The sequence below is a fragment of the Heptranchias perlo genome, chromosome 5 (genome assembly GCF_035084215.1).
Source record: "Heptranchias perlo isolate sHepPer1 chromosome 5, sHepPer1.hap1, whole genome shotgun sequence".
NCBI classification, from domain to species: domain Eukaryota; kingdom Metazoa; phylum Chordata; class Chondrichthyes; order Hexanchiformes; family Hexanchidae; genus Heptranchias; species Heptranchias perlo.
The window spans coordinates 23106980-23134213 of record NC_090329.1 but is presented as its reverse complement, the minus strand read 5'-3'; the positions used below and the strand labels follow the sequence as shown (position 1 = coordinate 23134213).

General features: G+C 43.4%; 1 protein-coding gene across 3 annotated transcripts in view; it reads left to right on the top strand.

Annotated features, from left to right (window-relative positions):
* The window catches only part of arid4b (AT-rich interaction domain 4B), a 147091-nt gene that overhangs the window by 93393 nt on the left and 26464 nt on the right, over positions 1–27234 (top strand). For all 3 annotated transcript variants that reach the window (XM_067984117.1, XM_067984115.1, XM_067984116.1), the window contains exons 16-17: positions 18617–18872; positions 23022–23206. In XM_067984117.1, the coding sequence (XP_067840218.1) occupies positions 18617–18872; positions 23022–23206 (441 nt within the window). The remainder of the gene's footprint in view (positions 1–18616; positions 18873–23021; positions 23207–27234) is intronic.

Below are 27234 nucleotides of genomic sequence, written 5' to 3'. Positions count from 1 at the left end.
TTGAGGCATCCTGAGGTCATGAAAGGCGCTATATAAGTGCAAGTCTTTCATAGAATAGAATCACAGAAAGTTACAGCGCAGAAGGAGGCCATTAAGTCCATCGTGTCCGTGCCGGCCGATAAAGAGCTATCCAGCTTAATCCCACTTTCCAGCACTTGGTCCGGAGCCCTGTAGGTTACGGCACTTCAAGCACACATCCAAGTACTTTTTAAATGAGTTGAGGGCTTCTGCCTCTACCACCCTTTCAGGCAGTGAGTTCCAGACCCCCACCATCCTCTGGGTGAAAAAATTTCTTCTCAGCTCCCCTCTAACCCTTCTACCAATTACTTTAAATCTATGCCCCCTGGTCACTGACCCCTCTCCTAAGGGAAATAGGTCCTCCCTATCCACTCTATCTAGGCCCTTCATAATTTTATATACCTAAATTAAATCTCCCCTCAGCCTCCTTTGTTCGAAAAAAAAAACAACCCCAGCCTATCCAATCTTTTCTCAAAGCTAAAATTCTCCAGCCCTGGCAACATCCTCATAAATCTCCTCTGTAACCTCTCTAGTGCAATCACATCTTTCCTGTAATGTGGTGACCAGAACTGTACGCATTACTCAAGCTGTGGCCTAACCAATGTTTTATACAGATCTGGCATAACCTCCCTGCTCTTATATTCTATGCCTCGGCTAATAGAGGAAAGTATCCCGTATGCCTTTTTAACCGCCTTATCTACCTGTCCTGCCACCTTCAGGGATCTGTGGACATGCACTCCAAGGTCCCTTTGTTCCTCTACACCTTTCAGTATCCTCCCATTTATTGTATATTCCCTTGCCTTGTTTGCCCTCCCCAAATGCATTACCTCACACTTGTCTAGATTGAACTCCATTTGCCACTTTTCTGCCCACCTGACCTGTCCATTGACATCTTCCTGCAGTCTACAGTTTTCCTCTTCACTGTCAACCACACGGCTAATTTTTGTATCATCTGCAAACTTCTTAATCAAGCCCCCCACATTCAAGTCCAAATCATTAATATATACCACAAAAAGCAAGGGTCCTAGTACTCAGCCTTGCGGGACCCCACTGGAAACAGCCTTCCAGTTGCAAAAACACCCGTCCACCATTACCCTTTGCTTCCTGCCACTGAGCCCATTTTGGATCCAACCAGCCACTTTCCCTTGGATCCCATAGGCTTTTACTTTTTTGACCAGTCTGCCATGTGGGACCTTGTCAAAAGCCTTGCTAAAATCCATGTGCATTACATCAAATGCACTACCCTCATCGACCCTCCTTGTTACCTCCTCAAAAAATTTAATCAAGTTAGTCAGACACGACCTTCCCTTAACAAATCCATGCTGACTGTCCTTGATTAACCCGTGCCTTTCTAAATGACGATTTATACTGACCCTTAGAATTGATTCCAATAATTTGCCCACCACCAAAGTTAGACTGACTGGCCTATAATTACTCGGTCTATCTCTTTCTCCCTTTTTAAACAGCAGTACAATGTTAGCAGTCCTCCAATCCTACGGCAACATGCCTGTAGCCAGGGAGGATTGGAAAATGATGGTCAGAGCCTACGCTATTTCCTCCCTTGCTTCTTTTAACAGCCTGGGATACATTTCATCCGGGCCTGGCGATTTATCTACTTTCAAAGATGCTAAACCCCTTAATGCTTCCTCTCTCACTAGGTTTATCCCATCCAATATTTCACACTCCTCCTCCTTAACTACAATCTCTGCATCGTCTCCCACTTTTGTGAAGACAGACGCAAAGTATTCATTAAGAACCATACCCTCATCTTCCGCCTCCACAAATAGGTTATCTTTTTGGTCTCGAATAGGCCCTCCTCTTTCCTTAGTTATCCTCTTGCTCTTTATGTATTTATAAAACATTTTTGGATTTTCCTTAATTTTTCTTGTCAATATTTTTTCATGCCCTCTTTGCTTTCCTAATTTCCTTTTTAATTTCACCCCTGCACTTTTTATACTCCTCTAGGCTTTCTGCAGTATTGAGCTCTCAGTGTCTGACATAAACTTCCCTTTTTTGCCTTATCTTACCCTGTATGCTCCTTGTCATCCAGGGGGCTCTAGATTTGGCAGCCCCACCCTTTTTCTTTGTGGGAACACGTTTACTCTGCACCCCGTGAATCTTCCCCTTGAATGCCCCCCCCACTGATCTGACACTGATTTACCTTCAAGTCGTTGATTCCAGTCCACTTTTGCTAAATCACTTCTCAGCTTAGTAAAATTTGCCTTTCCCCAATTTAGAACTTTTACTCCTGTTCTATCTCTGTCCTTTTCTATAATTATGCTAAATGTAACTGAATTATGATCACTACCACCAAAACGCTCTGCCACTGATACTCCTTCCACCTGCCCAGTTTCATTCCCTAAAACTAAATCGAGAACTGCCCCCCGCTTTTGTTGGGCTTGCTACATACTGGCTAAAAAAGTTCTCCTGAATGCAATTTAAGAATTCTGCGCCCTTTAAACCCTTCACACTGTTTGTGTCCCAGTTAATATTAGGGTAGTTGAAATCCCCTACTATTACTGCCCTATTGTTTTTGCACGTCTCAGAAATTTGCCTCCATATTTGCTCTTCTATCTCCTTCTGACTGTATGGGGGTCCATAGTACACTCCCTGCAGTGTGACTGCCCCTTTTTTGTTCATTAGCTCAACCCATATGGCTTCATTTGATGGTCCTTCTAACATATCATCCCTCCTCACAGCCGTAATTGTTTCTTTAACCAATATTGCCACTCTCCCTTTTTTTTATCCCCCTCTCTATCTCGTCTAAAATCCCTGTAACCAGGCTGAGCTGCCATTCCTGCCCCTGTTGTAAGCTATGTTTCCGTAATAGCTAAGATATCGTACATCCACGTATCTATCTGTGCCCTTAGTTCATCTGCCTTATTCACTATACTCCTTGCGTTGAGCACTGCCAAACTCCTTGGTTGTCTAGTTTCTAACCCTTGTTTCCTCTGCCTTCCAAACTCACTTACTAACTTACTTCCATTTCCAGCTCTGTTTCTTTCCCTTCTGAATCTAGCTCAGGTTCCCATCCCCCTGCCAAGCTCGTTTAAACCCTCCCCAACAGCACTAGCAAACCTCCCCGTGAGCACATTGGTCCCGGCCCTGTTGAGGTGCAACTCATCCAGCCTGTACAGGTCCCTTCTCCCCCCAGAACCGGTCCTAATGCCCCAGGAATCTAAAGCCCTCCCTCTTGCACCATCTCTCCAGCCATGCATTCATCTTCTCTATCCTCCTATTTCTATACTCACTAGTGCGTGGCACCAGGAGTAACCTGGAGATTACTACCTTTTGAGGTCCTGGTTATTAATCTCTTTCCTAACTCCTTAAAATCTGCCTGCAGAACCTCATCCCTCTTTCTACCTGTCATTGGTACCGATATGGACCATGACCTCTGGCTGTTCACCCTCCCCCTCCAGAATGTTCTGCAGCCGCTCGTTAACATCCTTGACCCTGGCATCAGGGAGGCTACATACCATCCTGGAATCTTGTCTGCGGCTGCAGAAACGCCTATCTGTTCCCCTAACTATAGAATCCCCTATCACTATTGCTCCCCTGACCTTCCTCCTCCCCCCCTGTTGTGGCTACCCATGGTGCTGTGGACTTGGCTCTGGCTCTTTTTCATTAAGAATGTCTCCGTGATTTCATTGCTTTATATAATTAAGCGCATCATTTTTGCAAATGTTGATTACTGAATCTTCGAATACAGAATTTATTTCACTTTTGGAGCAAAGTATAACTGTTACCTTTGTCCTGTAGTGTCAGGTTTATGAAATAAACTCTGTAAACCAAAGTTGTCTATTGAGGAAGTTTAACGTATTCCATATGCATTGTGAATATAAATTCTATGTACATGTCACAACCTGTAGGACACAATCTTTTCTTTCTGTGAGTCACAAGTTAAAATGGCACAACCGATATATTGTGTACTGAGCCTTCGAGAAAGTCCAACAGTGAATCACCCTGTTGTTACCCCAGATTAAGGTTATGAGCTATGATGAGAAGCTGGGTAAACTTTGGTTGTACTCTCTGGAGATAGTGGCGGGGGTTAGCGGGAGAGGAGTTTAGAGGTGGTCTTTAAAATAATGAAAGGAATTGAGAGGGTACATGGTTAATGGCTCTGCCCTGTAGTAGGGGGATCAGAACAAGGATGCAGAATCTTAGATCATGAGCTGAACTGGTTAATGGTGAATCCTGGAAAAATGTCTTCACAGAAAGGGTTGTGATAATGTGGAACATTCTGCCCCAAAAGGCAATAGATGCAAAATCAATTAAGGTTTTCAAAAGGGAGTTGGATAAGTATTTAGAAACTAAGCATTGAGGGAGATTGAAGAAAAGGCAGGGGCTTACGATTTAAACAGATGAGAGCTGCCATGACTCACAGAATGGTGGTGTTGGGTGGATGGGCTGAATGGCCCATTCCTCCTTCTCTTCCTGTGTTCACACTTGGTTGCAGATGCAGAACAACCTTAAAATGCTGGGTGCTTTTGACCTCCACTGCTGACCTGGAAGTGAAGAGCACATTCAGCAAAATTCTGTGCCCAAACAACGAGTGAAAACTACAGCCTGAATCTCAGTTTACTGAACAAAAGTGAGACTATGTGTTCCTTTAAGGGCAAGGCTCCATTTTAGCAAAATAATGTGTGATATAACGCACTCCCAACCTTTTTCCATGGGATCTCTGGCAGAAGTATAAAAACAGTACGGACTGCCTGCATTTCCTGTCCCTTACCTTCCGGGCGTCCTGTGTACAAGGGCAAATTTCTGTGTCGCACTTCGGGTTTATTGGCTTAAATTTCATGTCCTTAATTCAGCAGCAAAGAAATAAAAAGCTGTCTATGATGAAATTCAAAAATCTACAATGGACAGTAAGAAAAGCTGTCAATAAAAGAAAGGTAAAGGCAAATCAATCAAGCAATTTTGAAAAATGTTTAGCTTCTATTTTGGCTCTGCCCAGCTTACTACACACAGATAAAAATTACATAATGTAAAAACTATGAATCATTTAAACAACATTTCAACTTGCCCATAAAATTGCCTCATTCAGGTTGGAAGTGTGTCGACTAATGTTTGCCTCCAGCGGCCTAATCTTGGTCAGGGGGCTGCTGCTTGAGTTCAGCTCTGTGCGCTTTTTGGGTGCCTGGTGCAGCCCTGAGCACTATTTTAAACAAAAAAAAGCTCCGAGGTCCTGTTTGTCCACCCAATATGCGGGTGTTTATGTTCCGCATAAGTGTCCTCCCACTCTATTTAATTCATCTAACTCTATCACCATATCCTTCTATTCCTTTCTCCTTCATGTGTTTATCTAGCTTCCCCTTAAATGCATCCATGCTATTCACCTCAACTACTCCTTGTGGTAACGAGTTCCACATTCTCACCACTCTCTGGGTAAAGAAGTTTCTCCTGAATTCCCTATTGGATTTATTAGTGACCATCTTATATTTATGGCCCCTCGTTTTGGACTCCCCCACAAGTGGAGACATCTTCTCTACATCTGCCCTACCGAACCCTTTCATTATTTTAAAGACCTCTATCAGGTCACCCCCTCAGCCTTCTCTTTTCTAGAGAAAAGAACACCAGCCTGTTCAATCTTTCCTGATAGTTATAACCTCTCAGTTCTGGTATTATCCTTGTAAATCTTTTTTGCACTTTCCCCAGTGCTTCTATATCATTTTTGTGATATGAAGACCAGAACTGTTCACAGTGCTCCAAGTGTGGTCTGACCACGGCTCGAGGGGTTGAATGGTCTACTCCTATTCCTATGTCCCTCAACGCTGATTGCCCTTTACTCTCAGTTCAGGGCACAGCCAAGAAACCCACAAGTTATGTACAAACATGTGCTTTTTGCCACTCTGGTGGTTGGCATGAAGTGTTGGCATTTCAATGCAAAAATTCTCAATGAAGCAATGGGAGGTGCACAGAGATGCGGAATCGTGGGCAATTCTTGCATTTCTACTTACTCTGCTGTGGGTACAAGTTGTCCGCTATTCTTGTCTGTAATGGCACATGCTAGAATATGAATTCTTAACCACAGTTAGGAAGGTTATGTGACTTGCGGAATAAAGTAATGAGGGCTTATGCTTATCAAATATATGGAAAATGACTAAGCTTGATGTAGCAAATGGTAGTTCACAAGATGATTTGTACTGTCCAAGGCCATTCATTAGGGTTGCTAATGCTGCTGCTCTCATCTTCAGATGTCCTGGGGTTAATTGATTCTGTCTTGTCAACTGGCTTGTGATTAAGTTTTTACATAATCAGATTCACCTTTTGTCTCTGTAAAATCTAGTATCCCAAATAACGAGGTTAGAAGGCAAAGTTTACTTGGATAAATGTGATTATTAGGAGCCAAAATTTTGAAAAAGATTTGAAGAAATGTGTTTGTATCAATACGAGGAGATTGATAGATTAAATCAGGAGAATCTGATTCCACTTGCGGCAGGGTCAGTAACCAGAGGACAACAAATTTAAGATAATTCACAAAAGAACCAAAGAGAAGATGAGGAGAATTTTTTTTAATCAGCAAGTTGTTATGATCTGGAATGCACTGCCTGAAAGGGGGTGGAAGCAGATTTAAAAGGAAATTGGATGCGTGCTCGGAAAGGAAAAATTTGCGGGGCTATGGGGAAGGATTGGGAGAGTGGGACGAATTGGATAGCTCTTTAAAGAGCCAGCACAGGCAGGATGAGCTGAATGGCCTCCTTCCGGGCTGTATGATCCTGTGATTCAATACCTGAAGGAGGACAAACAAGGAGAATAGACATTTAAGACCTGTTCGATGTGATGCTTATGTTATGAAACATGAGCAGTTTGAATTTGTGTTATCTCCACTGTGATTTTGGTTCATTTCAAAATATTTTTATCTCTGCAGAAGACACTCGAGATACTATCCGTATTAACACAGTGGTGTTTATTGGTGGATTCCATTTCTGTGTTGCACTCGATATACTGTCCATGTTAATACAGTGCTGTTTACTGGTGTATTCCCTTTGTGTTACAGTGGAGATACTGTACGTGTTATCATCGTGCTGTTTACAGGTGTATTCCCTTTCTGTGTTACAGTAGAGATACTGTCCGTATTAACACAGTGCTGTTTATTGGGGTGTTCACTTCGTGTTGCAGTAGAGATGTTGTCCGTATTAGCACAGCATTGTTTACAGGTGTATTCCCTTTCTGTGTTACAGTAGAGATACTATCCATATTAACACAGTGCTGTTTACTTGTGCATTTCCTTTCTGTGTTACACTGAATACACTATCTGTATTAACTGAGCGCTGTTTACTTATCTATTCCCTTTCTGTGTTACAGCAGAGATGCTGTCTGTATTAACACAGTGCTGTTTACTGGTGTATTCCCTTTCCGTGTGACAGTAGAGATACTGTCCATATTAACACAGCCTTGTTTACTGGGTAATTATTAACACACTGCTGTTTACTGGGAAGTTCCCTTTCTGTGTCACAGTAGAGATACTGACCGTATTAACACAGTGGTGTTTACTGATGTATTCCCTTCCTGTGCTATACTCGATATACTGTCCGTATTAACACAATGCTATTTACTGGTGCATTCCCTTTCTGTGTTACAGTAGAGATATTGTCCGTATTAACACAGCGCTGTTTACTGGTGCATTCCCTTTCTGTGTTACAGTAGAAATACTGTCCGTATTAACACAGTGGCGTTTACTGGTGTATTCCCTTTCTGTGTTACAGGAGAGATACTGTCCATGTTAACATAGTGCTGTTTACTGGTGTATTCCCTTGCTGTGTTAGCAGAGAGATACTGTCCATATTAATGCAGCGTTTTTTACTGCTGCATGCCCTTTCTGTGTTACAGTAGAAATACTGTTCGTGTTAACACAGTGCTGTTTACTGGTGCATTCCCTTTCTGTGCTATACTCGATATACTGTCGATATTAACACAGTGCTGTTAACTGGTGTATTCCCTTCCTGGTTGCAGTAGAGATACTGTCTGTATTAACACAGTGCTGTTTGCTGGTGCTTTCCCCTTCTGTGTTGCAGTAGAGATACTGTCTGTATTAACAGATCGTTTTTTACTGGCGGATTCCCTCTCTATTACGCCTGATATACTTTCCGTATTAACACAGCGCTGTTTACTTGTGTATTCCCTTTGTGTGTTACTGTAGAGATACTGACCATATTATCACCGTGCTGTTTACTGGTGTAATCCCCTTGTCTGTTACAGCAGAGATGCTGTCCGTATTAACACAGTGCTGATTACTTGTGTATTCCCTTTCTGTGTTATACTCAATACACTGTCCTTATTAACAGATTGCTGTTTACTGGTGTATTCCCATTCTGTGTTACAGTAGAGATACTGACCATATTATCACCGTGCTGTTTACTGGTGCTTTCCCTTTTTGTGTTACATTAGAGATGAAGTCTGTATTATCACAGCGCTGGTTACTGCTGCGTTCCTTTTCTGTGTTACAGTAGGGACGCTGTCCATGTTAACTCAGTGCTGTTTACTGGTAGATTCCCTTCCTGGTTGCAGTAGAAATACTGTCCATATTAACAGGGTGTTTTTTACTGGTGGATTCCCTTTCTGTGTTACACTCTACATATCGTCCGTATTAACACAGTGCTGTTTACTGCTGCATTCCCTTTCTGTGTTACAGTAGAGATACTGTCCGTATTAACAGATCTCATTTCACTGGTGGATTCCCTTTTTGTGTTACACTTGATGCACTGTCCGTATTAACAGAGTACTGTTTACTGATGTATTCCCTTTCTGTGTTACACTCGATATACTGTACTTATTAACAGAGGGCTTTTTACTGGTGCGTTCCCTTTCTGTGTTACACTCGATATACTGCCCTTATTAACAGAGGGCTTTTTACTGGTGCGTTCCCTTTCTGTGTTACAGTAGAGATACTGTCCGTCTTAACACAGTGCTGTTTACTGGTGCATTCCCTTTCTGTGTGACAGTAGAGATACTGTCCATATTCACACAGTGCTGTTTACTGGTGCATTCCCTTTCTGTGTTATACTCGATACATTGTCCTTATTAACACTTGAAAGGAAAAAGTTTGCCAGGCCTTGAGGAAAGGGCGGGGGAGTGGGACTAGCTGGAATGGTCTTGCATGGAGCCGGCGCGGACTCGATAGGCTGAATGGCCTCCTTCCGTGCTAGAACCTTTCCATGATTCTATGAACACAGTTCTGTTTACTAGTGGATTCCCTTTTTTGTGTTTCACTCGATATACTACCCGTATTAACACAGCGCTGTTTACTGGTATATTTCCTTTATTTGTTACACTAGAGATACTGTCCGTATTAATTCACTGCTGTTTACTGCTGTAGTCCCTTTCTGTGTTTCAGTAGAGATACTATCCGTATTAACACAATGCTGTTTACTGGTAGATTCCCTCTCTGTGTTACACTCGATATACTGTCCGTATTAACACAATGCTGTTTACTGGTAGATATGCTTTCTGTGTTGCTGTCGAGATACTGTCTACTTTAACTCAGCGCTGTTTACTGTGGTATTCACATGCTGTGTTAAAGTAGAGATACTGTCCGTATTATCACCATGCTGTTTACTGTGGTGCATTCCCTTTCTATGTTACAGGAGAGATACTGTCCATATTAACTGGCCATGTTAACACAGTACTGTTTACTGATGCATTCCCTTCCTGGTTGCAGTAGAGATACTTGACCACATTATCACTGTGCTGTTTACTGGTGTATTCCCTTTCTGTGTTACACTCAATGTACTATCCATATTAACACACCCTCTTTACTGGTGCGTTCCCCTTCAGTGGTTACTGTAGAGATACTGTCTGTGTTAACACAGTGCTGTTTACTGGTGGATTCCCTTTCAGTGTTACAGGAGAGACACTGTACATATTAACACAGCGTGTTTACTGGTGTATTCCCTTTCTGTGTTAAAGTAGAGATACTGTCCGTATTATCACCATGCTGTTTACTGTGGTGCATTCCCTTTCTATGTTACAGGAGAGATACTGTCCATATTAACTTAGTGCTGTTTACTGGTGGATTCCCTTTCTGTGCTACATTTGATATACAGTCCATGTTAACACATTGCTGTTTACTGTTGCATTCCCTTTCTGTGTTACACTCGAGATACTGTCCGTATTGACAAGGTGCTGTTTACTGGTGGATTCCCTTTCTATGTTACAGTAGAGATACTGTCCGTATTAACACAGCGCTGTTTACTTGTGGATTTCTTCTCTGTGTTAAACTCAATATACTGTCCATAGTAACATAGTGCTGTTTACTGGTGTATTCCCTTCCTAGTTGAAGTGGAGATACTGTCCGTATTATCACCGTACTGTTTTCCGGTGTATCCCCTTTCTGTGTTACAGTAGAGATACTGTCCGTTTTAACAGATCATCTTTTACTGATGTATTCCCTTTCAGTGTTACGGTAGAGCTGCTGTCCATATTAATACAGCGCTGTTTACTAGTAGATTCGCTTTCGGTGTTACACTTGATATACTGTCCGTATTAACATAGCGCTGTTTACTGGTAGATACACTTTCTGTGTTGCAGTTGAGATACTGCCTATTTTAACACAGCGCTGTTTACTGTTGTATTCACTTGCTGTGTTACAGTTGAGATATTGTCCGTATTAACACAGTGCTGTTCACTGCTACATTCCCTTTCTGTGTTACACTCAAGATACTGTCCGTATTAACACAGTGCTATTTATTGGTGCGTTCCCTTTCTGTGTTACAGTCGATATACTGTCCGTATTAACATAGAGGTGTTTACCTGTGCATTCCCTTTCTGTGTTATAGTAGAGATGCTGTCCGTATTAACACTGCTGTATTCCCTTCCTGGTTGCAGTAGAGATACTGTCCGTATTATCACAGTGCTGTTTGCAGCTGTATTCCCTTTGTGTTTCAGGAGAGATATTGTCCCTGTTAACATAGCGCTGTTTACTGGTGCATTCCATTTCTGTGTTAGAGTAGAGATACTGTCCGTATTAAGACAGTGCTGATTACTGGTGTATTCCCTTCCTGGTTGCAGTGGAGATACTGTCCGTATTAACACTTGAAAGGAAAAAATTTGGAGGGCTATGGGGAAACGGCGGGTGAGTGGGACTAGCTGGATTGCTCTTTTATAGAGCCAGCGGGGGCTCGATGTGCCAAATGGCCTCCTTCCGTGCTGTAACCTTTCTATGATTCTGTGAACGCAGTGCCGTTTACTGGTGGATTCCCTTTCTGTGTTACACTCAATATACTGTCCATATTAACACAGTGCTCTTTACTGGTGTATTCCCTTTCTGTATTACAGTGGAGAAACTGTCTGTATTAACGCAGCGCTGTTTACTGGTGCATTCCCTTTCTTTGTTACAGTAGGGTTACTATCTGTATTAACGCAGTGCTGTTTACTGGTGCATACCTTTCTTTGTTACACTTGTGGTGTTTTTAGTACTGTCTTTCCAACGGTCCAGCATTTGCTCCCATAACAGACTTTCGACACCACGATTCAAAAACTATTCTGCTGTAATCTGTCCTCAGAAGTGTCCCACAAGGACTATTGATTACTTCACTTGCTGCATTTAACGTAGAATCATAGAGCTTCACAGTCTAAGATGAGGCCACTTGGCCCATTGTGTCTGTGTTGGCTCTTCGCTCAAGCAATCTGTAATTAATCCCCTTGCTCCACCTTCTCCCCATAGCCCTGTGTACTCAGCTTTTTCAAATAGTTATCTGTTGTTCTTTTATGCAATGATCTCTCCCTCCACTCCCACCTGTGGAAAGGCATTCTGTGCTCTTAACTTCTCTCAGAAGAGGGAATACTCCAAATCATAAATCGAAAACCCCTGCTCACTAACTTCCCAATCAGAGAAAGTAGTCTTTCCCTATTCACCCTATTAACATGATCAAAATTTGTCATAATTTTACAGACTTCTATTAAATATACTTTAGTCTTCTTTGTTTCGATGGAAATAGCCCAAGCATCTTAAGTCTCCCCTCATAATTATAATGCGTTCCTGCATCCTTTGACAACCTCTTCACTGTTTGTCACACCCCCTACTTTTGTATTGCCAGCATATTTTGAGATTATGGTTCTAGATAGGCCAGGGGTTAACACACTGATTCAGCTACTGACTTTATTTACAAGCAACTAGCACAACAAATGGCAGATATTAAAAGTACAGAATAAGTATAACAGAAGCACAAAGAGAATGCCCATGAAAGACGATTCCTACAAAATGGTGAGTTGTCTACCTGAAGCTGAGGCAGGATATATTGAAAAAGGATCCTGAACAGGATAGGAAGAGACGCAGTGGTGTTGGCCCATGTACGGGTGAACTTGATAGCACGCAACAATAAAGGGGCCGTAAGTTGATTATACGAGGATCACCTTATTACTCATCGGTTGTGTTCTCTGGTGTACTTAGTGTTTGGGAAAGGAATAGAGTTCACCAAGAAATTGATGACCTGAGGTGTCAGCCGTGGCTCAGTGGGTATTCCAAAATTCTCTGGACTCAGCGAAGGTCCCGGCAGATTGGAAAACTGCTAATGTAACACCCTTATTTAAAAAGGGTAGTAGGAAGAAGGCTGGAAATTATAGACCAGTTAGCCTAACATCTGTGGTGGGTAAAATTTTGGAGTCTATTATTAAGGAGACAGTAGCAGAACATTTGGATAAACATAATTTAATAGGACAAAGTCAGCATGGCTTTACGAAGGGGAAGTCATGTCTGACAAATTTGCTTGAGTTCTTTGAGGACATAACGTACAGGGTGGATAAAGGGGAACCAGTGGACGTAGTGTATTTAGACTTCCAGAAGGCATTCGACAAGGTGCCACATAAAAGATTATTGCTCAAGATAAAGAATCACTGGATTGGGGGTAATATTCTGGCATGGGTGGAGGATTGGTTATCTAACAGGAAGCAGAGAGTTGGGATAAATGGTTCATTCTCGGACTGGCAACCAGTGGTGTTCCGCAGGGGTCGGTGCTGGGTCCCCAACTCTTTACAATCTATATTAACGATTTGGAGGAGGGGACCGAGTGTAACATATCAAAGTTTGCAGATGATACAAAGATGGGAGAGAAAGTAGAGAGTGAGGAGGACATAAAAAACCTGCAGGGGGATATCGACAGGCTGGGTGAGTGGGCGGAGATTTGGCAGATGCAATACAATATTGGAAAATGTGAGGTTATGCACTTTGGCAGGAAAAATCAGAGAGCAAGTTATTATCTTAATGGCAAGAAACTGGAAAGTACTGCAGTACAAAGGGATCTGGGGGTCCTAGTGCAAGAAAATCAAAAAGTTAGTATGCAGGTGCAGCAGGTGATCAAGAAGGCCAACGGAATGTTGGCTTTTATTGCTAGGGGGATAGAATATAAAAACAGGGAGGTATTGCTGCAGTTATATAAGGTATTGGTGAGACCGCACCTGGAATACTGCATCCAGTTTTGGTGTCCACACTTAAGAAAAGACATACTTGCTCTCGAGGCAGTACGAAGAACGTTCACTCGGTTAATCCCGGGGATGAGGGGGTGGACATATGAGGAGAGGTTGAGTAGATTGGGACTCTACTCATTGGAGTTCAGAAGAATGAGAGGTGATCTTATTGAAACATATAAGATTGTGAAGGGGCTTGATCGGGTGGATGCGGTAAGGATGTTCCCAAGGATGGGTGAAACTAGAACTAGGGGGCATAATCTTAGAATAAGGGGCTGCTCTTTCAAAACTGAGATGAGGAGAAACTTCTTCACTCAGAGGGTAGTAGGTCTGTGGAATTTGCTATGGAAGCTACATCATTAAATAAATTTAAAACAGAAATGGACAGTTCCTAGAAGTAAAGGGAATTAGGGGTTACGGGGAGCGGGCAGGAAATTGGACATGAATTTAGATTTGAGGTTAGGATCAGATCAGCCATGATCTTATTGAATGGCGGAGCAGGCTCGAGGGGCCGATTGGCCTACTCCTGCTCCTATTTCTTATGTTCTCTTATGTTCTTATAAGAACATAAGAAATAGGAGCTGGAGTAGGCCATACGGCCCCTCGAGCGTGCTGAAACATTCAGTAAGATCATGGCTAATCTACCTCATCTCCACTTTCCCGCCCCATCCCCATATCCCTTGATTCCCTTAGAATCATGGAAAGGTTACAGCATGGAAGGAGGCCATTCAGTCCATCGAGTCCGCGCGGGATCTATGCAAGAACAATCCAGTTAGTCCCACTCCCCTCCCTATCCCTGTAGCCCTGCAAGTTTTTTCCTTTCAAGTACTTATCCAGTTCCCTTTTGAAGGCCATGATTGAATCTGCCTCCACCACCCCCTCGGGCAGTGCATTCCAGATCCTAACCACTCACTGTGTAATAAAGTTTTTGCTCATGACACCTTTTGGTTCTTTTGCCAATCACCTTAAATGTATGTCCTCTGGTTCTTGACCCTTCCACCAATGGGAACAATTTCTCTCTATCTACTCTGCCTCGCCCCTTCATAATTTTGAATACCTCTATCAAATCTCCTCGCAACCTTCTCTGTTCCAAGGAGAACAACCCCAGCTTCTCCAGTCTGTCCATGTAACTGAAGTCCTTCATTCCTGGAATCATTCCAGTAAATCTCTTCTGCACCCTCTCTAAGGCCTTCACATTTTTCCTTAAGTGCAGTGCCCAGATCTGGGCACAATACTCCAGTTGTGGCCGAACCAGGTTTTATAAAGGTTCTTCATGACTTCCATACTTTTGTACTCTCTGCCTTTATTTATAAAGCCCAGGATCCCGTATGCTTTTTTAACTGCTTTCTCAACCTGCCCTGCCACCTTCAACGATTTGTGCACATATACTCCCAGATCTCTCTGTTCCTGTACCCCTTTTAGAGTTGTGCCCTCTAGTTTATATTGTCTGTCCTCGTTCTTCCTACCGAAATGTATCACGTTGCGTTTTTCTGCGTTAAATTTCATCTGCCACGTGTCCGCCCATGTCACCAGCCTGTCTATATCCTCTTGAAGTCTATCACTATCCTCCTCACTGTTCACTACACTTCCAAGTTTATGTCATTTGCAGATTTTGAAATTGTGCCCTGTACACCCAAGTCCAAGTCATTAATATATATCAAGAAAAGCAGTGGTCCCAGCACCGACCCCTGGGGAACATCACTGTACACCTCCCTCCAGTCCAAAAAACATCCGTTCACCACTACACTCTGTTTCCTGTCCCTTAGCCAATTCTATATTCATATTGCTACTGCCCCCTTTATTCCACCGTGCGGCAATTTATCAAATGCCTTTTGAAAGTCCATATACAAACATCAACCGCATTGCCCTCATCAACCCTCTCTGTTACCTCATCAAAAAACTCTATCAGGTTAGTTAAACATGATTTGCTTTTAACAAATCCGTGCTGGCTTTCCCTAATCAATCCACACTCGTCCAAGTGACCATTAATTCTGTCCCGGATTATCGTTTCTAAAAGTTAAACTGAGGTTAAACTGACTGGCCTATAGTTGCTGGGTTTATCCGTACACCCTTTTTTGTACAAGGGTGTAACATTTGCAATTCTCCAGTCCTCTGGCATCACCCCTGTATCTACAGATCTTTGGAAGATTATGGCCAGTACCTTCGCAATTTCCACCCTTACTTCCCTCAGCAACCTAGGATGCATCCCATCCAGACCGGGTGACTTATCTACTTTAAGTGCAGCTAGCCTTTCTAGTACCTCTTCTTTATCAATTTTTAGCCCATCCAGTATCTCAACTATATCTTCCTTTACTGAGACTGGCAGATGCAAAGTATTCATTTAGTACCTCAGCCATTCCCTCTGCCTCCATGAGTAGATCTTCTTTATGGTCCCTAATCGGCCCCACCCCTCCTCTTACTACCCGTTTACTGTTTACATGCCTGTAGAAGTCTTTTGGATTCCCTTTTATGTTGGCCACCAGTTTATTCTCATACCCTCTCTTTGTCCCTCTTATTTCCTTTTTCACTTCCCCTCTGAACTTTCTATATTCTGCATGGTTCTCACTTGTGTTGTCAACCTGACAACTGTTATACGCCCCTTTTTTCAGTTTCATCTTACTCTCTATCTCTTTTGTCATCCAGGGAGCTCTGGCTTTAGTTGCCCTACTTTTCTGCCTCGTGGGAATGTGTGTAGACTATGCCCGAACCATGTCCTCTTCAAAGGCCGCCCACTGTTCAATTACAGTTTTGCCTTCCAATCTTTGATTCCAATTTACCCGGGCCAGATCTGTTCTCATCCCATTGAAATTGCTCCTCCTCCAATTGAGTATTTTTACTTTAGAGTGGTCCATGTCCTTTTCCATAGCTATTCATGTCTTATGATACTATGATCGCTGCTCCCTAAATGCTCCCCCACTGATACTTGTTCCACTTGGCCCGCCCCATTCCCTAGAACCAAGTCCAGCATTGCCTCCTTCCTCGTTCGGCCGGAAACTTAGTGTCCAAATATCCAATGATCTTAGTCATGAATGTACTCAACGACTGAGCATCCACAGCCCTCTGGGGTAGAGAATTCCAAAGATTCACAACCTTCTGAGTGAAGAAATTTTTTTCTCATCTCTGTCCTAAATGGCCGACCCATTATCTTGAGACTATGACCGTTAGTTCTAGACTCTCCAGCTAGACTCAGCATCTACCCTGTCAAGCCCTTTTAGAATTTTATATGTTTCAATGAACTCACCTCTCATTCTTCCAAACTCCAGAGAATTTAGGCCCATTTTCGCCTCTGAGTCAGAAGATCGTGGGTTCATCCCACTTCAGAGACTTGAGCACAAAATCCAGGCTGATACTCCAGTGCCAGTACTGGGGGAGTGTTGCCCTGTTGGAGGTGCTGTCTTTCAGTGGATGTAAAGGATCCCACGGCACTATTTCGAAGAAGAGCAGGGGAGTTCTCCTCAATGTCCTGACCAATATTTATCCCTCAACGTCACTAAAACAGATTATCTGGTCATTATCACGTTGCTGTTTGTGGGAACTTGCTGAGCGCAAATTGACTGCACTTTTCCTACATTACAACAGTGACTACACTTCAAAAGTACTTAGTTGGCTTTGGGACATCCCGAGGCCATGAAAGACGCGATATAAATGCAAGTCTTTTATCGTCCGTGGAGGACAGCAGGCCATGATTGAGTCATGGATGTACGGGAAGGGATGAATGTTTTGCTTGATGACCTTTTGGGGATCCAGGAGCCACTTAAAGTAAATGGGCAGGGTAGTGTCCATAATGGGATAGATAGTACACATGCTAGTGGAAGCAGTGGCTTTGATGGGCTGAACAGCTTTTCCTTGTTCATTTTTTGTTTTGCATTCTTCAGACTAGCTAAAATGGAAGTTGGGTACACTATGAATGATGTCAGTCCCGTCATGTTCCAAGTGCTCTCATATTACATTGATTTTAGAACGTGAATCATGTCTCCCGAGTGTCCCTACTAAACTTTCCCTCCCAATTACTGGTGCAACTAAGTGGTATAGAATCATAGAATGATACAGCACAGAAGGAGGCCATTAGTCCCACTCCCTTGCTCTTTCCCTGTAGCCCTGCAAAATTTTCCCCTTCAAGTATTTATCCAATTCCCTTTTGAAAGTTGTTATTGAATCTGCTTCCACCACCCTTTCAGGCAGCGCATTCCAGATCATAACAACTCACTGCATAAACATTTTTATTCTCATTGACCCTTCTGCCACTGGAAACAGTTTCTCCTTATTAACTCTATCAAAAAAAACCCTTCATGATTTTGAAATCCTCTATCAAATCTCCCCATAACCTTTACAGGGCTGTGGGGAAAGAGATGGGGAGTGTACCGAATTGAATAGCTCTTTCAAAGGCACGATTGGCTGAATGGCCTCCTGTGCTTTAACATACTATGATACTATATATCCAAGTCCCTTTTGAAAGTTATTATTGAATCTGCTTTCACCACCCTTTCAGGCAGTGCATTCCGGATCATAACAAATCGCTGAGTAAAAAAATTTCTCCCCATCTCCCCTCTGGTTCTTTTGCCAATTACTTTAAATCTGTGTCCTCTGGTTACCGACCCTCCTGCCACTGGAAACAGTTTCTCCTTATTAAAACCCTTCATAATTTTGAACACCTCTATTAAATCTCCCCTTAACTTGCTCAGCTCTAAGGAGAACAACCCCAGCTTCTCCAGTCTCTCCACATAACTGAATTCCCTCATCCCTGGTACCATTCCAGTAAAGCTCCCCTGCACCCTCTCTACATTCTACATTTAAACTCTGCAGCTGTTATTATAGGTGCAGACAACTTCAGAAAGTTTAATTTTAAACACGAACCGTAACTTCACGGATTGGCAAAGAACATGGAATGTAATAGCAAAGATATATGTGACTTGTTTTTTTAAAAATCTTGTGTACTGTCCTTACCGCTTGGCTCACCTCGCTAAAACAATGACTGATCTGGGAAGACCCTGGACAGATGCATGTCCATGAATTAGTACATACCAGTGGTGTATGTCACCGGATAGCATGTTCAAATCGGTTAAAGAATTGAATGCTCTTTTGGTCTTGCAATCTACAGTGACAATGAAAGCCCCCTGTTACTACTTACAGGTAGAGAGGAGCGACTGGAATCGAGTTCTTCAATTAATCTAAAGCCTTAACGTTTGTTTTCCAGATACTTGTGCGGTTTTGAGGACTATTGCAAATCGGCTAACATTCAATTTCCAACATCACTGCAAGGGGACTTTAAAGCAGAGAAACAGGAGGAAGAATGTGAAAAGGGGCACGACGACCTTGATCATAAAGAGGAAAAGGAACAGGTTCAAAATGCTAAGCCAGCAATGGAAGAAGTTGAGGGTGAAAATGAGGATGAAAGCGAAAACATTGTGCATGATGATGAAGTAAAGGATCATGAAACAAAATCCCTGAGGGTAAGTGCTCACTGGATAATTTTTTGTTGTCTGTGATGAGTGTTGAATGAGTTTGTGTGGAATTGTCTCAGGGCATTACAGTAGAAATGGTACTCTTGAAATACCTCACTTTGAAGGTGAAGTGAGGATGGCAATTCTCAGCTATTGCTTTCAACCTTCAGCATGTTAAACTCCACTATTCCAATGCTCTCCTGTCGTCCACCCTCTGTAAACTTGAGCTCATCCAAAATTCTACTGCCCCTATCCTAACTCGCACCAAGTCCTGTTCACCCATCGCCCCTGCGCTGGCTGATCTACTGGTCCAGCAACGCTGCGATTTTAAAATTCTCATCCTTGTTTTCAAAAGACTCCATGGCCATGTCCCCTCCCCACCTCTGTAACCTCCTCCAGCCCTACAACCCTCCGAGATCTCTGTGTTCCTCCAATTCTGGCTTCTTGCACATCCCCGATTTTCATCGCTCCTTCCTTGACAGCCGTGCCTTCAGCTGCCTTCAGCTCTGGAATTCCCTCCCTAAACCTCTCTGCCTCTCTACCTCTCTCTCCTCCTTTTAGATGCTTCTTAAAACCTACCTCTTTGACCAAGCTTTTGGTCACCTGTCCTAATATTTCCTTATGGGCTTTTGTCTGATAATTGCCCCTGTGAAGCGCCTTGGGATGTTTTACTACGTTAAAGATGCTGTATAAATGCAAGTTGTTGTTGTAAGTGGCTCTCATTCAGTTACATCAGTCTTGGCTTGTTAAACTTCCATCCGTTTAGGAAGAAAAAGAGGGAGGTATAAGGAAGATGATGTGATGCTGACCTAATTTTGATCGCGATCCCTTTTATGGAAGCACAGATACAGAATCAGCACCTTGATGAGTTGAGTGTGTGCATCAGCATATATTGCCATTCGTACCCCATTTCACAATGGACACTCCTCCCTGTATCCGCTCCCCGACAAGGTACCAGACTGGGTTGTCCCCTCTTTCCCCCTTCTTTTGGCTCTGGCCATAAAATCGCTGACAACAGCTATTAGGACAAACCCAGGCATGGGTGAATTGAAGGTTGGAGGTGCTGAATGCAGTATATGAAAGGGTCTGACTATCTGCAATCAGCCTTGCTACCAGCTATTTTCCAGTTATCAAGGATTTTAGTTGGTGCCAAACAGAGGCATGTCTCTTTTGCCCAAGACACCCAGCACATTCATACAGGAATTCCACCCCATGGTGTCAGCTGTGGCTCAGTTGGAGCACTCTCACCTCTGAGTCAGCAGGTCGTGGGTTCAGGTCCCACTCCAGAGACTTGAGCACACAATCCATGCTGACACTCCAGTGCAGTACTGAGGGAGCGCTGCACTGTCAGAGTGCCGTCTTTTGGATGAGACGTTAAACCAAGGTCCTGTCTGCCCTCTCACGTAGATGTAAAAGATCCCATGGCACTATTTGAAGAAGAGCAGGGGAGTTCGCTCTGGTGTCCTGGGGCCAATATTTATCCTTCAACCAACATCACTAAAATGACAGCAGATAATCTGCTGATTTATTGCATTGCTGCTTGTGGGATCTTGCTGTGCGCAAATTGGCTACCGTGTTTCCTACATTACATCAGTGACTACATTTCAAAAAGTACTTCATTGGCTGTAAAGCGCTTTGGGATGTCTTGAGGTCATGAAAGGCGCTATATAAATGCACGTCTTTCTTTTATGCCACGGTCCGGCAGACAATGTTTCTGATATCTGGATGTGATGGTGAATCCTTGCAATTTAAACCTTGTACAAACAGAACCACTCAAAGCAAGCATGTACCCTGGCCTAGATACATGCGACAGCCTGCCCATTATACCCCTGGGATGTGTAAACTCAATGAAGATGAACAAGCTACTCTTATTCCAAATGCTCCCTGGTGGGGTTCCGGCCCAACACTGCATGGCTCAGTTCCTTTGACCAGCCAAACAGCCACAAATATACCTTAGACGCCTCCAACTCCCAAGCTCAAGGAAGTTGATTCCAGATGTGATTTCAAGTATAACTGTGCGTAAGGGGAAGATGATGGGGCAAGTTTTGAGACAGGGTGTGAGAATTCTCTAAAACCAAGCTTACAACTCTCCTATTCAGCACAAGATTTGACTGAGATCTCGCAATCTCATCTTTTAAAAACCTAAGAGAAATCCCAGCTTTGACAGTCTTTGTTTTATTGCCTTCCAGTGATGGGTTTATCCCGACATCCATAATGTAATGATAGCGGCCCATTAGAACTACAAGGGCTGTGTGGCAACATTGGCATCTGCAGCAAGATAGATTGTCAAGTTAGAAATAGGAGAAGAGAAAAAGCAGAGCAAGAGAGGATGCAGCATTGATTGTTTCTGTTTTCATAGTGACACAGTTGGAGGCCACACTTTCACAGTCTCTTCACACTGTTGTGAAGTTGGGGAAGGAAGAACTTGCTCTCATGGCCCTTGAACTCGCTCAAGGAGCGTTGCTACTACAAACCTCCGTGATCTCTGCGCTCCTCCAATTCTGGCCTCTTGCGTATCCCCGATTTTCATCGCTCCACCATTGGCGGCCATGCCTTCAGCTGCCTAGGCCCTAAGCTTTGAAATTCCCTCCCTAAACCTCTCCGCCTCTCTCACCTCCTTTAAGATGCTCCTTAAAATCTACCTCTTTGACCAAGCTTTTGGTCACCTGTATTAATATGTGACTCGGAGTCAAATTTTGTTTGATAATCATTCCTATGAAGCGCCTTGGTACGTTTTACTATGTTAAATGCACTGTATAAGTGCAAGTTATTGTTGTTGCTCAGCACCTCTATGCCAGTGCGAACTTTATTAATTGAAAATATCTGGCAAGATCATTCCGTTCTTTTCCATTGCTAAAATGTGAATGGTGGTAAGCGGAGCTTCACACCAGCTACTTTTATACCGCAGCCAGTACCCATTCTTCCCATTGCATGACCAGCCGCTTCCAGATAGGTTAAACAAAATACTAGTAATAGGACAGCTAGCTCAGGCGAGGCAAGGCTGTGTATGATTATCATTAGTTTCAGCCTTAGTTCAGTGGCAGTATTCTTGCCTCTTGAGTCAGAAGATTATGGTTTCAAGCCCCACTCCTGAACTTGAGCATGTAATCTAGGCGGTGCAGTGCTGAGGGAGTGCTGCACTGTCAGAGGTGCCATCTTTTGGATGAGACGTTAAACTTGAGGCCCCATGTGCCATCTCAGGTGGATGTAAAAGATCCAATGGCACTATTCGAAGAAGATATGGGGAGTTCTCCCTGGGCTAATATTTATCTCTCAGCCAACATCAAAAACAGATTAACTGGTTATTTACCTCATTATTGTTTGTGGGACCTTGCTGCGCAAATTAAGGTTGTGAAAGGTGCTATATAGATGCATTTTCTTTCTTGGCTGCTGTGTTTGCATACATAACAACAGTGACTACACCTCAAGAGTACTTTATTGGCTGTGAAGCGCTTTGGCCATTGTGAGGATGTGAAAAGCGTGTATAAATGCAAGTACTACCCTTTCTATTGTGATGGCTGCAGCTTGCTCTTTTCAACAGTGCACCGGCACGATGGGCTGAATGGCCTCCTTCTGTGCTGTAAGATTCTATGATTCATTGACTGGGGAGTTGCCTCTGGTATATGTGTGGCTGACTCGTGACTGAAAATCTCACGCCTTGGATTTGCTCAGTGTTGACAGCTCTGTTAAAACAGTGGTTCAGCAGTGCGTACAATGAACCGTTCAGAGCAGAAGGTACCGACTTCAATCACTGGTTTGTGAGAGCCTAGCCCTTTTTGAAAGATGAAACCCGGTTGGTAACTATTTATAAACCCACTGAGAACTAGAACTAGAAAAACCTGTAACTTGGTGAAACCTGATACTCCGCCAAGAAAAATTAATCACTAAAACAAAATGCAGTAGTTTGGTTGTGATAATTCTTGGTGTGTTCACCCCCTGACGAGCTCTTAATCCCACATGGGCTGCTGCGAAAGGGGAATGCTGGAGGGGTGCTGCTTCGGCCCATGCTCCTGAATCTCGAGGGGGAAGCCTGGGAGCAGGTCATCCACCCACTAGCCAATGGTACAGGGAAACGCAGAAGAGCCAAGAAAGCTGGTCCAAAAAATGGAATGGGCCTGGACCTTTGCTGCTGGTAACCGAGCTCTTTTGTCCTGTTAGGCGAGAAAGAAACACCTTCCAGAATGCACGGCACAGATACCAGACACCAGAAAGGTCAGCGGCAAAGTGAAAACCGAAGAGAGTGAAGAAAGTAAAGGCGATCAAACCGGTGACGTGAAAGATATTCCCAGATGCAAAACCGAAGAATTAAAGACGGAAAAATTGGAGGATAAAGAAAAACATGGGTGAGTGTTTCATAATTTTTTTAAAAATTGTAAATTGCAAACAGCTGCTTGTCCCATGGGGTGAACATTAAATGGACACTCTGAAGTAAACCTGCTTCTAAACCACGGGCTGACGCACCAGCTGAGTTTGTTAAAGGGTGTCCTGCATGATTGGCCTGGGACAGGGATGTAAATACCAAGGTATGTCGTTCCACTGAAGAAAACATTACTCCATACCTCACAACAATGGAATGAAATGACAAATTGCAGTCAATGTAAGTTTTACCTTTCAGTTACAGCCTTTAGAAATGGCCTTTGTTATTGGTACACTGGAGCCTGCTTCTATCAAATACCAATTTGCCAGGCATAGAGTACAAAAGCAAGGAAGTTATGCTGAACCTTTATTAAAACACTGATTAGGCCCCAGCTGGAGTATTGTGTTCAATTCTGGGCACCACACTTTAGGAAGGATGTCAAGGCCTTAGAGAGGGTATAGAAGAGATTTACTAGAATGGTTCCAGGGAAGAGGGACTTCAGTTATGTGGAGAGACTGGAGAAACTTGGATTGTTCTCCTTAGAGCAGAGAAGGTTAAGGGGAGATTTGATAGAGGTGTTCAAAATCATGAAGGGTTTTTTTTGATTGAATTAACTGTTCCCAGTGGCAGAAGGGTGGGTAAGAGGACACAGATTTAAGGTAATTAGTAAAAGAATCAGAGGCGATAAGAGGGGGAAGAAATTTACACAGAGTTGTTATGATCTGGAATGCACTGCCTGAAAGAGCAGTGGAAGCAAATTCAATAGTAACTTTCAAAAGGGAATTGGGTAAATACTTGAAAAGGAAAAATCTGCAGTGCTATGGGGAAAGGGCAGGGGAGTGGGACTAATTGGATAGCTCTGTCAGAGCCGGCATAGGCACGATGGGCCGAATGTGCTATAAGATTCTTTGATTCTATGAAATAGAAAAGGTGGGCTATCTTAGACGTTAATTAAAGAGTTTTTGCCATTGTGATGCTAATGAGTACAAGTCTACTCTTAATTCAGAGTCGCGCTTCATTCAGATTATCTGATAATTCTGTTCTTTTAGCGCTGCATTCCCACTTCGCTATGTTTCTTATTTCAAATGTTTGACTAATTCAGTTTATTTTTTAGTGCGAGCGACTTTGAATCGTTAGGAGTAGACTGTACTTTGACTTTAAAGAAATTCAGTGATTTTTGTGCATGGTTAAGCTCTGAAGTTCAGGTCTTCCAGCAATACAGACTGAAACCCATGGGCTGATCGAATGAGCATCATTGTATGATTAAAAACCATGCTCATGGAAGTAGCTGAACTATCACAGCCTCTATAATGCCACTAATTTATTACTGGTTAAAATGACCATTCAGCAAGTTTTATAAAGAAAGATGAAATTTTGAGTGAACTCAAAGCCTTTGACTGCACCTTGTGTTTTAACGGGCCCTTCAATTCTGGTGCAGCATCATACAGAGGCTCCCAAACTGTGGGGTATGCACCACTGGTGAGATGCAGGGCTGTGCAGATAGGCCTTTGAAAGAACCACAATTGACTCTACAATATTTTTATCCTGCCTAAATGATATTGTAATGGCTCCTGCCAATTGGCTGCAGTCTTGTGTCGGTCACACCCCCTTCCTACTGTTCATCTTAGCAGCCTGTGCCCTCCCTTTCCCTGACTTTGCCCCTCCTCCTGAGAAAGTGCACCTCCTTCTGTGAACGATGATCTAGATTCCCTGTCTGATGTACAGTAAAATGAAAGCTGCTTTATGTCAGAAAGTGCACCAGGAAAAGAGAGATGCTCGGGGGATGAAATAGCCTAGGTCCCTTTGTGTGCTTAGCCCCACCCCTGCAGTCTCTCCACAAGGAAACGTAGAGGCCTGCAGGGAGTACAGGGGGAAAAAAGAGTCCAGAACAAATGAGAAGAAGAGGAGAGGCCGAAGCAGCCAAAAGAACCAAGAACATGTGCAGAGGGAGAGGTGTCCAGTGTAGGGATGGGTGCAGCGAGAGAGAGAGGAGCAGGTGGAGATGGGGCTGCTCCTGACTCCAGCTCATCTGCTACACGATGAACAGTGGGGAAACCAATAAAACCAGTTGGCAATCAACTTAAGGAGAAGGCACTTCCAGGGGCCTGCATTCTGTGTGAATTCTTTTAGAACAGGCTGTGCTGTTGTAGTAATAAGAAATAGCAGCAATAATGGCATGAAAATGAACTATAGATTGTTGCTGAGGACTTTGAAGGTAGGAGTCTGAAGGAGGAAGGGTAGAAGAGCTAGTAAACTAGGGACAGTAACACCAGCACAGGAATAATTAATAGAGAGGGAGTGAAACCATCCGAGGGAGAGGGAGTGAAACCATCCGAGGGAGAGGGAGTGAAACCATCCGAGGGAGAGGGAGTGAAACCATCCGAGGGAGAGGGAGTGAAACCATCCGAGGGAGAGGGAGTGAAACCATCCGAGGGAGAGGGAGTGAAACCATCCGAGGGAGAGGGAGTGAAACCATCCGAGGGAGAGGGAGTGAAACCATCCGAGGGAGAGGGAGTGAAACCATCCGAGGGAGAGGGAGTGAAACCATCCGAGGGAGAGGGAGTGAAACCATCCGAGGGAGAGGGAGTGAAACCATCCGAGGGAGAGGGAGTGAAACCATCCGAGGGAGAGGGAGTGAAACCATCCGAGGGAGAGGGAGTGAAACCATCCGAGGGAGAGGGAGTGAAACCATCCGAGGGAGAGGGAGTGAAACCATCCGAGGGAGAGGGAGTGAAACCATCCGAGGGAGAGGGAGTGAAACCATCCGAGGGAGAGGGAGTGAAACCATCCGAGGGAGAGTGGTTAGTGAACCAGAGAGGGAAACAGTTAGTGAACCAGAGAGGGAAACAGTTAGTGAACCAGCACAGGTTAGCTACTAAAACAAGAAACAGGAAACTCAGCAACAGGGATAGTTAGCAATACAGAACAGGGTGGGGTGTAAGATGTTATGAGAATTTGTTGGTGGTTCGTGGCCTGAAGAGGTTTGAGAACCACTTGACACAAAACTTGCTGTGATGTTCGATCCAACTTTTTTGAACTGACTGTGAATGATGTCAAACGTGAAGACTGATTTGGTCAAATTTATTTTAGCTTCAGGCAGCATTGTTACTTCCTACCCTTCTGTCAATTAAAGTGCAAACAAGACTTCGTTCTAATTATACGAGTGATTACTTTAATCAAAGGCTGGTTTTAAACTCCCCGTGGGATGCTTGTTCCAGTGTACAACAACATCTTGGATTTCTGTAGCGCTCCTTGCGCAAAGAGAGACACCTTAGAGCATTTTACAGTATCGGGGGTGGGGGTGGGGAAAGGGAGGGGGCGATTAGAATAGAGGATATGTGCCTCCGCAAGGCAATCTGCTCAGGTTGCTCATGAGGAGAAAATTGACTTGAAAAATATATTTGGGTACATAAGAGGCATATCACCTGTACTCAGATTCTGGAAGTAATTAGTGTAAAATGCGAGCAGTTCATAATTTACCTCCCCCCACCACCTCACTGTTATAAGGGGTGCCAAGTTATTTGTCTGTGGGCACTACAGGTGAATATATCATGGAGCCTCGGGCCACATACATAGAGGTTACATCCACATTCGCATTCATGTGCATATATTTCAAGCTATTGATCCTAACAGATCTCGTTATCCTGATTTAGGCTTTATCCGTCCATAAGGCAACAGCGCTAAACTCAGCCCTTCCCAAATCTCTAGGCCTACAAAATTTCCAATGGGACAAACCAGCAAATCAAACATATAAGTGCAGATATGACTGAGTTGCCTGGCATCGAGGCCATGATTATCAGGGCTCATGATGTGTGTGTGGTCCGTGAGTTGGGGTTTGGGTGACTTTGCCCTATTGTCTATGTATCCAGCTTGCCACCTCAGATCTCGTCACCTCAGCAACTCAAAAAGAAATATATATATATATAATATTTATATATATATATATATATATATATATATATATATATATACACACACATATATAATTCTCAAGTTTTCACCAAGCTTTCTTTT